Below are 13,701 nucleotides of genomic sequence, written 5' to 3' on the forward strand. Positions count from 1 at the left end.
CTTCCGAGTTTTAGGGATTCTGAAAATTAAACTCAATTGTCAGCCGAATTTCCACAGATGAGGTTCCCAGGATACAGACACAGGCTGACTTTAAGGTATTTAAGGCATTAAAGCATTTTGGGGCTTAACTATTAGAAGGAAGGGTATATACAGTATAACTCCTGTTAAGGCGAGTTTTGCAAGAAAGTAACACAGGCACCAAGTCATTTTTGCTCATACTTTTTTTAATGTATCACAATGAGCAAGAAACATACTTGATGAAATATTTTCAAAGGAGTATATTCAATTACCATCTACAATCAACTTAACTAGGACAACAAGGTTTTTGTGACAAAAGTTTCTCTTCTTTAAAAGTTTGGAGTTCCATGTGGTTTTTGTATGTTAGTCTCCATGTAATTTGGTACAGTTTGGAAATCTTCATCATATAATTACAGTAACAAAAAAGCTAACAAGACTACAGTATAGAAAAGACATCAAGAACAACATTTTTGGTTTAACTTGCTCTTTTTTGTACATTGCAAGGCTGTTTTTTTCTACCCTCAGGTGGGCCAACTGGAACCACGGAGCCATCCTGTGTGAGGCTCAGAGGAGGAATAATTAAAAGACCAAAAAATAAAAGTACAGAATAAACAACCGAAAGAAAATAAACATTGTGGCACCAGGAGTCACAAAAGGATCGGGGCTCCATGTAACAGTTCGTCTTTGAAATTGGAGCATGTGGTTGGTTGGTTTGCGTTTCTGAACAGCTTTCTTTAGGAATGAAAACTACAAAACCCTCCCTTCTGCTCCGAAACCAGTTAACGGTGCAATGGGATTGGTTGACTCCAGAAGAAAGCTTGCTGCGTGACAGGAGTGTGCCGTTCGTCGATGATGGAAAGGAAGAGGGGGTAGGCGGTGTGGAAGAAGTGGTGGTGAAGGAGGGGGTTGGACAAAGAGCAACAACATCGACGCCAACAAGGGGAAAAAAAGCGACACTGTTCCTCCGGTTCTGGAGCAAGACAAGAAAAATAATAGGGAAATGCAAAGCAGAAGCAGTGCTGAAGTGGAGAGCTGTTGCTCCAACTACCAATGTTCGGCTTTTCCACGTTTCAGTTTTACATCTCCATTCGGCTTTACAGTCCATTCCATTCTCTTAATTTTCTTCCGGAAAAGAATGCCTTGATAAGTGGAGCCACGACCACCTGCGTTTGGCTCTCATCCCAGTTTGGTGTGCCCACCAGATTCCAAAGTAGCCTTCTCATTCACCTCATGTGATCTCTCCAAAACTGCCCAAAGTTCTTTTTTTCATTTTTTTTATTTTTTTTTTCTTAAACAAAAAGGTTGATGTCTTGTTTTTTTAAATATATCTATATATGTATACATGTTTATTTTCACAGTGGGCAAAAAGATTACCTCTAGAGCAATACCTTGTATTTTCTTGTAAAACGTTCATGAATTATCGCGGATGTCGGCGTGTTGACGTTTCTTTCAAAAGTATCCAGCTGTCTTCTTGTGTCTCGTGCCACAATAAAATATACACTTTTGTGGGGCACAACCTTAAAATTTCCTTTTTTTTGTTTTAAACTGCATAAAGCTTTGGCCACATTCATATATTTAATTTAAAATAAAAACTGCTCAGTGCTTTACTATTATTATTTTCAATATTATTATTTCTTTTTAAAATCTTCACCTCCTTTTTTAATCCAGCTTCGCGGTTCAGTACTTTTGGTGCCTTTTACACTCAAACAATTGTAAAAATAAAATAACATTATGAAACAAACAAAAAAAATGAAAAGGGCTCTTGCAGGAAACACACAGTTCATGCTTCTTGAATCTGGTGCAAAGACCTTGACCTCTTCCTACACAGAAAGGAGCCCAGAACAGAATAAACTTTGGAAACAAGAATTCAAACAGTCTTTTAAAAACACAAAAATATAGGAGACATTATTACACCATAAAGTGGCCAGGTCATAGTATAAAGAATAAAAAAGAAAACTTCAGCAATTCAAATATAAAGCTAGTGTTAAATGTTAATTTTATATGAGAAAAACAATGTAATATACAGAAACCAAATTACACACAAATAGTTATATGAAAAAACATAACTATGAAAAGGAAAAAGTATTAAAGAATAAACTGTACAACATTGGTTTTGTTTTAAAAAACAAACATACAATATGTTAAGAGACCAGAATTTTGGATTATTTCAGGGGTGGCAAACCTACTGACCAAATTAGCCAATTTCTTTTGCGTCTGGAAGTGTTAACACCAAATCACATTGCTCTGAGACATTTATGTCTTATTTCTTTTTAATTCCAAACTTATTCTGAACTGTGGTGTTGCTTAATGCAGGCTGAACTGTACACACTCAAGAACTAAAGGCATGCTGCTTCCAATCGCTTCAGCTGTTCAAATTTCCACATAGCTGTGATTGTGGTGTGAGGAAAGTAAGAAAATGGGGCAAAACTCATTTTCAGTAGTTATTTTTTCTAAGCTACTTTTTTTGTAAAGGAGAGTGGTGGGGGGGTTCATTGAGCACAACCATAACATTTTCATCCACCAGCTGTGGGAGTGACCTCTTTGGAGTAAAAGGTGTTGACACACCTTTAAAATGTTCCAAAATCTTTCAGGGACATCTCAAAATACCAGTTTCTATGCTTTGGATCAAAATATTCCTTAGAAGTCTTTTGTCAACAGCTCATATTTGAAAATGGCTTAGAACTGCTCAGAAACCTCGGAAGAGCCCCTAGTTGTTTATTTCCAAGGAGAGAGGCAGCCCTCCTCTTCAGACTTACTTGCAGACAGCAACTATTTCCTTCAGTAACTTGTTGGGCATTGAGAGTCATGAAAACAGTCAACTGGAATAAACAGAGATCCGTACCAAGTGTGTAATGTTTTGGTGACCTGTACTTCTTGGTAATCTTTTCAATGGGCTACATCCTTTCTGTTTCTAGAGATTTTAATCTCCCAACACCAGAACTAGACAAGAGGGAGTTTGAGTCCTTATGCTTTGCAAACCAGGATTCTAAATTTACACAACAGCTTACAGTCACCTTGCAAATAACAAAAAAAAAAATCAGTCCTTGCTTTTTTTAAAAAAAAGACAAACTCTTCAACGTGGTATTTTGGAATGCACTGTTCTGTACAAACAATATAGATCATTGGCTTTCAACATTGGTTTAAAAATAATAAAATTAAACATAAGGAAAATAGAAAGTCAGCCAAACTGTCCTTTGGAACGTATATTCACAGTCTTCAAAGTTCCGTTTTTGCAACAAGGAAAAAAAAGAAAAAAAGAAAATTGCAGAGGCAGGGAAAATTGGTTTATTGTTTCTGTTTTGTTAAAGCTTAGCCAAAAAGCAAAATTAGCATGCATCTAGGTTTCTTTTCAAAAAACTACATTAGCAGCAAAACTTATGTCTTCAGAGACCAGACCTTATACATTTTCTTAAAAAATGGACTTTTGTGTGTGACAGAAATGAAAATGTCTAGATTAACATAACACATGTGCCCCAAGTTTAACAAAGAGCGTTTTTAACTTCTATCTTACAAACTGCAATGGCTCTATTATGGTGCTACTCCACAATGCTAGGACAAGGGCCCTTTTTTTGGTATTTGGTATTCTTGTTATTTTACGTAAAAAGCCACCTGTCTGCTTGCAAAGAAGCAAAAACGGCAACTCTGATGCTTATTCTTTTATTTTTAAACTTTGTTTTCTCTTCCTTAAAAACAGCAACAAATTCTCAAGTATAAAGAAGCCTCTTTTTCTCATCTTTATGCACCAATGGTGAAAGTGTTTTGTCTTTGGATTTTCTTTTTTTTGTTTTAAAGCATGAGAATTATTATTTTTTTTCATTTTCATCCATGACAATGAAAAAAAAAAGTTCAAAATTAAAACAAAACAGACTGCAGCCACACTACACGAAGAACAAAGATCTGCTTTTGTAGCACAAGAGGAGTAGTAACCATCTCCAAATCTACAAGTGCAGAGCGAAAAGAAAAAAAAACGAGAGAATAGAGAGGAAGAGCAAAAGTCAGACAGTGTTAAGTGCACAAAGGTAACACAATTAAATAATTAAATAGTTTCTTCAAAGTTTCACCCCAATATTTCTTTTTCTTTTTTGTCAGTATTGTAGTGACCAAAAAAAAAGAAGAAAATTTTCACTTGTTTCAGTCCCTACAAAATAAAGTATCCCACCATATCAGTGAATGGTGGTAGGGTGAACAAAAGCTGAGGATAAGACAGAAATGAAGTATAGATCAGTACTGCTCCTAAATCTAGCCTATTGGAATGACCAAGACAACATCAAATGAAGCGCTTTTAAGTTGGACGATACAAAAGCTAAATGTACACAAAGTTTTTTTTCAATCTACCATACTGTTTAAATTCATTTCCAATGCAACAATCTACTTAACACCAAAAATGTTCATATCTATCATAAATACAGAAAGTTTTTTTTTCTTAAAAAAATCTTTTTTTTTTCACCTACAAGTCCGCAACACTCTTTGTGTCTGGGTAAAGTGGGAGTGCTAATTTTCCCCTCTGAAATTATTTAAAATGTTTAAACTCAGCAGATCAGCTACCCTTTTGAATCCCCAGAAAGCTATGCCTTTATAATATTTTCTCTTTTTTAATACTTTCTGCCTGTTAAATTAATCATTAAAAAAAACAACTTTTGTTTTCCTGTTAGGAACAAAAATTAGAAAAGAATGAATTTCTGTAACAGAAAAAAGGTTGTGAGCTGTTGACCTGAGAATAAAATAGACATTACATTATTTTTTTATTTTAGCAAGCCATTGGTATCTGAACGCTTAGATAGCAAGAAAACTGTAAATGTAAGACTATTCTCCCATACAGTACATACTGGCTTTTTATACTGTGCTATTAACTGGGGACAAAAACGTAACCAAGGCAAAACCTGTCTTGCAAAGATTTATTTTGTAGGTAGGGGTTTTTGGGGGGCTATTTGAATATCATCTGAGGCAGTTCTTTGCTATACAGCATTCCACTTCTAACAGTATCCAAAAACTTAACTGCAGTGATCCGTTTATATATATATATTTGTGTTGAAAGAAATGAAAACCAGCATGTTAATATGGGAAAACAATCCACTAACATTTAATTTTTGGTTACAAGCTTTGGAATTGCAGTTAGTCTTTACACATTTTTTTCTTCTGAAATTGGTTTGTATATTTTTTAAACTTTTTTTAACATCGCTGCTTTTTTTGTTTTTGTATGTGTTTTTTTAAAATTTTTTTAAACATTGTCCATCGTTGAAAGCTCTTTTACAATCTGATGGAGTCCGTTCCTACGCTAGCGAGATTACTACTACAACTACTACTGTCTTTGAGACAGCTGGGCTGCTGTGGCTCCTCTGCTGGCCGGCCCAGCCTGTCTGCAGACTTCTGACTGCTGTCAGAGTCAGACTCGTCGGTAAAGACGTCTGTTGGTATCGAGGTCTGAACCCCTGAGGTGCTCAATGAACTTGAGGTAACCGTTGAAGGTGAGGATACTGGAGGAAAAGAAGAAGTAGAAGAAGTGGCATTGGGCTTCCCAGCTAAAGCTCTGGAGAAAGGGGCCTGGGACCAGGGTTTGCCAGCGGTTGTGGCGTGTGGCGGGGTGGTGGAGGAGGAGGAGCACGAGGATGAAGACACAGAAGAGGACGGCGTGGTAGCTGTTGTCGTGGGCGGGGGAGGGGGGCTGTTGTTAGAGTGAGCGGCAGACTGCGAGGTAGATGCGGTGTTAGGATCGGGGAAGCAGGCTGAAGAGTGAGGTAATAAACTAGTAGCGTGCTCTTTGGCATTTCTGGCTGATCGCTTGATTGTTCTGTGTTTGTGCAAGGCCGACTCCAGGTGTTGACTCAGGGCTTCGTCCCCTTCCAGCGTGGTTTCGCAGGCCAGGCAGTCGAAGAGACTACCCTCCCCTGCGCCGCCGCCGCCGCTGGGGATCCGAAGCAACATCTCTTGCAGGTTCGCCACAGACTGACCGAAAAAGCAGATCGATTTCAGATGGCTGACGGCTGCCTCTTCTTTGCTGAAGACGGCTTGACACTTACGGCACGCCAGCCGGTACTGCACCTTGGGGACGATGTACTGGTCAAGAAGGGGGTCCGCGCTTTTGCTTTCCATCTCGTGCTGCTCGGAGGGGGGGTTCTGGTGGGAAGAGGAGGAAGAGGAAGAAGAGGAGGAGGAAGAGGCCTCGCAGGAGGGAGTGCCTTTCTGCTCTTCAGCTTTCGCTGGATCTTTGGCAGGTTCTTTGTGGTCTGGGGCCCCCGGGGGTAGAGGGGGAACTGGAGTTTGGCTTGCTTTGGGTTGCTGGAGCTGCTGAAGTTGCTGCTGCTGCTGCTTCTGTTGCTGCTGCTGGAGCTGCCGCTGCTGCTGCTGAAGTGCCTCCTGCAGGCTCTGCTGATATTGCTGGTAGTGCTGGAGCAGGGATCCTGGGGACAGTCCCATCAGAGCTTGTGACAGAGCAGGATTGTATGGGAATAGGCCTTCCATACCATACATTGGCTGTAAGTAGCCACCCTGAAGAGCTCCGGGTATCTGGGGGGCATAGTATGGCGAGAAGCCTGGCATGAAGTAGGGCAGGAACTGGCTGGTGAGCAGAGTTGTGGGGTCTGATGCTAGGGCAGCCTGCAGGGCTTGGAGCTGGGCAGGATCCACCACGTACTCCATGCCAGGCGTTGGCATGGAAGTGGCAGGGACAGCGGTGTCCGGCTTCTCTTTCTTAGCGCTGGCAGCAGCAGTGGGGGGAGCTGGGGTGCTCGTTGCTGAGGACGGTGTAGGGGTCTGCTCCGGCTTCTCCTTGGGCTTCTCCTTGTCTCTGCCCCTTTCCGTGTCACGCTCTTTGGGGGGTTCGGGCCGAGGGCCCAGCGGGGTGGCTGCTGAGGTGGGCGCAGGGTGCGGGGTAGAGGTGCTGGCCTGGGCTGGGTTGGGCGAGGCCAGGGAGGAGGAGGGAGGCTTGTTGGGTAGTCCAGATGTTGGGAGGCTGGGTGAGGGGACACTGGCACCAGGCATGCTCAGAAGGTTTGGAGGTTTTGGAGGCGTTAAAGCTGCAAGACAAAAAGAGTGATGAGGCTCAACAGAGAAAGTACAATTAGTAGGCCGCTGTCCTGAAAGGCATTGTGGAAGTCACTATTATATAGTTCAGGTGGGTAGCTGCGTCAGCATGCGTTGGCTGCAAAGGAACAAGTAATAGGTTTATTCCATGCTGAAAAGAGAAGAAAGAAAACACAATCTTTGGGCTGTGGAGCCTTCTTCGGGCGACACACGTTGCGTGTCACACCCGAAGAAGGCTCCACAGCCAAAACATCTTCTCTTTTCAGCATGGAATAAACCTATTACATGTGCCGTCACTATTATATACTTTGGCTCTTGAAGAAAATGCTGATATTAAGATTATAAATTAACATTCCAATTTTAAATAAACATTTTCAAACTTCTTTTTCTCTGAGATGGAGGTGCTATGCTCTTCCTCAGGTTAAACAGTAAAGAACGCAACAGATTAAGCATTGAAGGCTGCCACTGTCCTCCATTTGTCTTCAAGATGATTTTAACCTAATCTTACAATATATGCGCTTCATTATTTTGGACAGAAATCTACAAAGTCCGATCCCAAGTTTTGTTCAGAACTTCAGAACAACAAAAGCTGAAACAACAGTATATTATTTTTAGATCATTTCTTTTGCTTATGCAAATTTATCCTTAATTTTGATCTCCATATTTTGAATTTCAATTATTTCTCAGCACAGAAATAGTGGTTGATTTTAATACAATTATAATTGTATTATAATTGAGTTTTGATTTAAGAAGAAAACTGAGAAGTACTTTATAACACTACTATATTTATGATGCATTTCTGGGCAATGTTCTCAGACCTGTATAGCGTTCCTGGGACCAGGAGTGTCCTTCTCTATTGTGAAATGTATGGTAATATTCCGCTTTCACCACTAATTCAAGGGACACCTGATATGCTAGCTGGAAAAAGCCTTGCCTACAGTGATCAGCTGCTTTTTCCAGTGGGGACATACCTGTGTTAGATGAAGCAAAGCCTGGTAAAGAGGGACTGCCCACCCCTGGCAGCAGGACTGGGGGTATACCCTGCAATGTGGGGTAGGCGGAAGAGAGGTTCAGAGCCTGCAGGGGTGGGTTGTCAAACATCCCTTGCTGCTGCAGGGCTTGTTGCTGTGCTAGTCCCAGAACTTCATTGGCTTTCTTAATGCGGTCTAGTTCCTGTTGAGCCATCAGCTGACGGACAGTAGCAGGGTCAAAGTATTCTTTTTCCTTGTCCAGCTGGCTCCCAATAGTGTCCTTCACCTTGGAGATGTGTTGCTGGGAAAAGATATGGTCTCGCACTGAGAGTCGTGCACTGTACTTAATGCCACACAATGTGCATTCGGTTTTAGGTCCCTCATAAGATGTCTGGTTGATACCAAAGTGCTTGGCCATGCTCAGCTTGGCTTTCTTCTCCTTGGCCCGAGCATTCTGGAACCATACCTGCACGACCCTCTTTGGAAGTCCAATATCATTGCCAAGCACCTCACATTCCAGCATGGTGGGCGTCCTGTAGTCATTGAAACAGGACTTGAGCACCTTCAGCTGGAGGTTAGTCATCTGAGTACGGAAGCGCTTTTGGCCTGGCCGGTCTCCACTGTCCATACTCTTGCTTCCTGAAGCCCCAGGGCTTGGAGAGCAGGGATCTGCCAGACTGGATGTCTCGCTGTAGTCCACCATTGTTTCATTTTCATAATCCTTGGCATAATAACTAGTTGCGGGGCTTACAAGCCCTGAAGACATCTGGTCATCATTCTCTAAAGAAGGAGCAGTTCCCGCAGATTTTGGCAGGAGGTCGGCAGTGTTGTGAGCGTGCTTTGCATCTGCACTATCATTGTCAGCATTGGCCTCATCACCAGTAGTTGTATCTGTGATGGCTGTGTTTACAGAGGAACAGTCATCATTGTCCAGCTTGTTTGGGTCAAAGCTTAAATTGACAGAAGACATGGTTGGGCTTTCAAAATCCTCCATGCCCTCAACCTTGATAGAAGATGGGCTCAACAGGGCCCGGGGAGAGAGATCCATAGTTTTGCTCACTGGTGACAGAGAGGAACAATGCCCATCACTGTTTGATGGAGGAAGTTGTGAGAAGTTGGAACCATCCAGGGGATCCATTTTTAGTTGGAAAGGTTCCTGGTCTGGTAGCATGCTGGACAGAGAGAGGTTGTAACCAGCACGCTTTGCTTCGTGCCAGTGACGTGACCGGATGTGGGCTTCCAGGGCTGTCTTTGCCTTAAAGAGGGCACGACAGAAAGGGCAGCGACGGTGTGCTTGAGCAGGGCCCACAGCTCGGAACTGACCTTTCCTTTCTCTGGCCCTTGTGTTCTGAAACCAGACCTGTACCACCCTCTTCTTGAGACCCACCTCATGGGCAATGTGATCAAGCATCTTGCGGGTAGGGTTGGAGTCGAGGAGGTACTTCTGGTACAGGATCTCAAGCTGCTCTGGTGTGATGGTAGTTCGGAGACGCTTGTCTCTCTGCGGCTCTTCTCCACTGTTTCCACTGTCATTCTCCCCTGGACTGGCACCTGCCTTTTCCTCAATTTTTCTCTTCAGGGAGTTCATCGTAGAAGTAGGCGTGGACGGTGATGTGGCAGAGCTGGTGGGGATCTGGGGTAGAGCTCCTGACAGAAGCTGGCTGGCAAGAAGGGGATTATTAGGATCAAACAGCATGAAGGACATGTCCATAGGGCGGTCAATGAACTGTGGATGGATAAACTGGTTTTGTACTGTGAGGAAGTGAAGCTGCTGGTGTTCCTGCCAGTGCTCAAAAGAAGGGAAAGCCAGCTTACACTGGTCACACTGGTAAGGGATCATCTGTTGGGACATGGTTCCAAGTTGCTGCTGCTGCTGTGAAGTAGAGGCCAGGAGAGGGTTGAGTGCCATGTGGGAACCTTGTGAAGGAGTAGGGCTGGCTTGGGATATGGCAGGACCTCCCTGCAGCTGCTGCTGGTGCTGCTGGGAAGGGGAAGGGGTAGAAAGCTGGGGAGTCTTTGGGGCTACCTGGGCTTTTTCCTCTTGCGGCTGTTGCTGTTGCTGCTGATCTGCTTGTGGTTGCTGGGGCGTCTCTGGCTTAGAAAGCCCCTGGGTGTCCTGTGGCTGAAGCTGGGATGATGGCTCACCTAAGTGTTTTGTCTTCTCATCAAACGAATTCTGTCTGGTGACAGGAGAAGCCTCTTCTTTTTCAGAGGAAGTCATATGGGCAAATGCTGAGGTTGATGGAGGCAGAGGGCAGAGACTGGAGGAAGAGGGCATGGGAGTGTTACAGGAGGAACCAGATGGGGTGTGGTATTCATGAAGAGCATCCATGGAGTCCTCATTTTGACTGTCATACTGCCCTTCCTCATCCTCATCCTTGTAGCACAGCTTCTTTTGGTGCTTGATTAGATCAAAGATGCGCTGGAAGACCAGGCTGCATTTCTTGCACTGGTAGTTCAAATTACTGGTCCGGATATAACGGTCATTGGAGAGCTCTCGCCTCTCACCCTCCTTGACTCCATCTCCCTGGTTCTCATAGTTTTTTCGAGCTTTTTGACGAGCATTCTGAAACCACACTACAATAACTCGTGTAGGCAGATTCAGCAGGTTAGAGAGCTGCTCAAATTCATCATCTTTAGGGTAGGCATTAGCATCAAAGAAATCCTGAAGCACCCTCAGCTGGTAGTCAGTGAACCTTGTTCTTGAAGATCTTTTGCTTCCATAATACTCTGGTTTTGGGGGCTCAGGTGAGGGGGGTTTAGAATCAAGTTTAGTATCCTCCAGTGTAGTGACAGGTGGGTTGTTGAAGTTGTAAGGTGAATCTTTGTTGCGTTGACGCTCTTTAAAAAGGGTGTTACGGAACCAGTGCTTAATAACTTTTTGGGGCAGCCCCGACTTGTCAGCCATCTCTTTGATCTGATCTTCATTTGGGGAGTTGTTGATGTCAAAATACTGCCGCAGGACTCTCAGTTGGTCATCTGTTATGCGGGTCCGGGGCCTTTTATTCTGCTGCTGCTGCTGGAGCATGGCTGGGGTGAGCTGCTGTTGGTAGAGCTGAGCAAGGTCAGCGCCCAGCGGCTCCACAGATGGAAGCTGGCTGGGGATTTGAGTGGGCAAAGACTGGAGAGACATGGGCTGCATCATCAGTGGAGAGAAGATTGGGAGCTCCATCGGCATGGGAAGTTGAGCCATGGGAACAGGAGGCTGTGGGGTAGGAATAGCAGGAGGCGTGAGTGGAGGGGCAGAGGTAGGGATATTTGGTGCAGGAGCTGGCTGAGGTGGGGGTGGAGGAGGGGGAGGCGGAGGGGGAGGTGGGGGAGCTGTTTCAGGCGTCTGGGGTCTCAGGGGGTAAAGCTTGTCATAGTGCTCCCGGTATTCCTTGGCAAACCTCTCTAAGGAACGGAAAGGAAAGAAAGCCTGATGCACATGCTCTTGATGGCTCTTCAATATCAAGATGTTGGAAAACAGTTTGCCACAAGCCTCACACTCCAACTTTTCCAGTCCTTCACTTGGGTCCACCAGTCTGCTGATGCCACCTTGCCCACTCTGTCCTGCGACACCTCCTGGCCTTTTCTGAACTTTCTGCTTATTCTCATTGTATTGTATCACCAACTCAAACCCAAAGTTCTCCAGAAGTGCCTTGGTAGCATTGCCTCGAGCATCTGATGCAATTCTTGGAGGTGGAAATCCAGGCTCGGAGCTCCCAGCACCTTGCATTGTCTGCTGGTCTTTCTTATCTTTAGCTTTCATGATATCCATTGTTCCCTCTCTACAAATGAGACCTGCATCTTCTGTCTTCTCGTTAGCCTCCTTATCTCTCTGCCCTTCTCTCTCCTTCTCATTTGGAACAAGGGGTTTTGTTTTTTTCTCTGCCTGATGGAGGAGGGATGCATTCTGTTGAAGCAAAGCCATCTGCCCCTGTGCTTGCGACTGCTGTTGGTGCTGTTGTTGGTGTTGCTGTTGCTGCAGTTGTTGATGGTGCATGAGTTGCTGTTGCAGGCAGGTCTGCTGTGCCTGCTGCGCAGAGTGCTTCAGGTCCTCTAACAAGGAAGAGGAGGAAGAGGAGGAGCCAGCCAGACTGAGGGTGGAGCTGCTCACTGGCAGGTTGATCTCTGGGTTAAGCTGGAACTCTGCTCCAGGGATATAGAAAGGAAAGAGCAACTGCTGCTGCTGAAGTGGGAGAAGAGCCTCTGTGGTCATAGGGAAGTGCTGGAGAAGTGCTGGGTTGAAAAGCTGGGACTGGAGAAGAGCAGCTTGTTGTTGGAGCTCTTGCTGGAGCTGGGCCTGAGCTTGAGCTTGAGCCTGGGCAAGCTGTTGTTGTTGCTGCTGCTGTTGCTGCTGCAGTTGCTGTTGTTGTCCTCTGGAGGACAGCATGTCTGCCAATTTCTTCTTCTTTGCTTCCTTGGTGTCTGATGGAGAAGGCAGGCCAGTGGTTGAGTTCCCATGGTTATCTATGCTATGAGGCTGTGGTAACTGATTTCCTCCCAGCAAGCTTTGCACAGTTTGAGCTCCAGCTGAGGAATTGGTGCTAGTGGTGCTTGTTGTGTTGGTAGCAGAATTAGGACTTGGTGTAGAGGTGCCTACTGAGGACATAACACCACTTCCAGGAACACCACTTGCACTAATGGTGCTACTGCTACCCCCTGCTGCTTCCAGCTTGGCTGCCCGGGCTTTGGTCTGGTGGAGGACAGATCGCATGTGAATTTCCAGAGTGGAGCTCTGACTATAGGCTACGTTGCAGGTACTGCACTTGAAAGGCTTGTTGTCTGGACTGCTTGTGGGCTCAGGCTGACCAGTGGTGGACTCTTGCAGGGCTCTCTTCACCTTGTGCAAGTGGGAGACAGAGTTGTAGTGTACAAGAAGGATGTTCTTCTGGGTAAAGGACTCCTTACACACTGTGCATTTGAAAGGCCGGGATGGATCCAGAAACTTCTCCATGGTGAAGTTGGGGCCCTTCCGAAAAGGCAGGGCCCGCTTAGGTTCTGATCCCGAGTCCTCCTGTACTGAACCGGAGTCACTACCAGCCGGGCTTTGCTTTTCCTCTGGGTCACTCTCCTCTCCTTCCTTTTCATCTTCACCCAGAGCTCCCTGGTCTTCACCCAATGAAGGATCACCCATGACCATCAGGTCCCCATTCATAAGCAAGCCCCCATAAAGCTGCTGGATGTCAGCCTCACTCAGTTCAAGGTGACTGGTCTCTAGGTGTTTCTTCAAGGCCTGCAGGGTTCTAAAGTTACGCTGACAGAGGCAGCACATGGTGGCCGCTCTAATGACATGATATTGGGAATGCAACTGCAGCTTCTCCACAGTCTTGAATGCTAAGCTACACTGGTTGCAGCGGTACTTGTATACATGTCGGTCAGAGACAGGCAGCTGTGGCCTCTTGTTGTGGACCTCATTGAAATGCATCTGGAGAGCATTGGAGGTCTTGAAGACCTGGTTGCAACCTTTTTTCCAGCACAGGAACCCAGCAGTTTCTTCCTTTGATGAAGCCTGGTCTTCCAGAGGTGACTTACGGGCTTCAGGAGTTTCTGAAGGTAGAGGGGCTCCCTTCTCAGGTTCAGCCTCTGAGGTTTCTGCTGAACAATAAAAAAATCACATGAATTACAGTGGTTCCCACACAGGTAGTGCAGGAGCACAACAGGTTCAGACAAGATGGTGGCCTTATATGAACCTGCTGTGCTCTTACAA

The 13,701-nt window shown here is 44.9% G+C and overlaps 1 protein-coding gene across 2 annotated transcripts in view; it reads right to left on the reverse strand.

The window, feature by feature from the left end:
* Window positions 1-206: 206 nt before the first annotated feature.
* Window positions 207-13,701, reverse strand: part of zfhx3b (zinc finger homeobox 3b) — a 178,505-nt gene continuing 165,010 nt past the window's right edge. Inside the window, exons 9-10 of one of the 2 annotated variants that reach the window (XM_088938737.1) lie at window positions 8,010-13,586; window positions 207-7,031 (exon numbers count right to left, since the gene is read on the reverse strand). In XM_088938737.1, coding sequence (XP_088794863.1) covers window positions 5,266-7,031; window positions 8,010-13,586 — 7,343 coding nt within the window. In that variant the 3' untranslated portion in view covers window positions 207-5,265. Of the gene's footprint in view, window positions 7,032-8,009; window positions 13,590-13,701 lie in introns of both variants that reach the window. The other variant, XM_088938736.1, reaches the window with a different exon arrangement.

Source organism: Atractosteus spatula, chromosome 21, assembly GCF_055471065.1.
Source record: "Atractosteus spatula isolate fAtrSpa1 chromosome 21, fAtrSpa1.hap1, whole genome shotgun sequence".
Lineage (NCBI taxonomy): Eukaryota > Metazoa > Chordata > Actinopteri > Semionotiformes > Lepisosteidae > Atractosteus > Atractosteus spatula.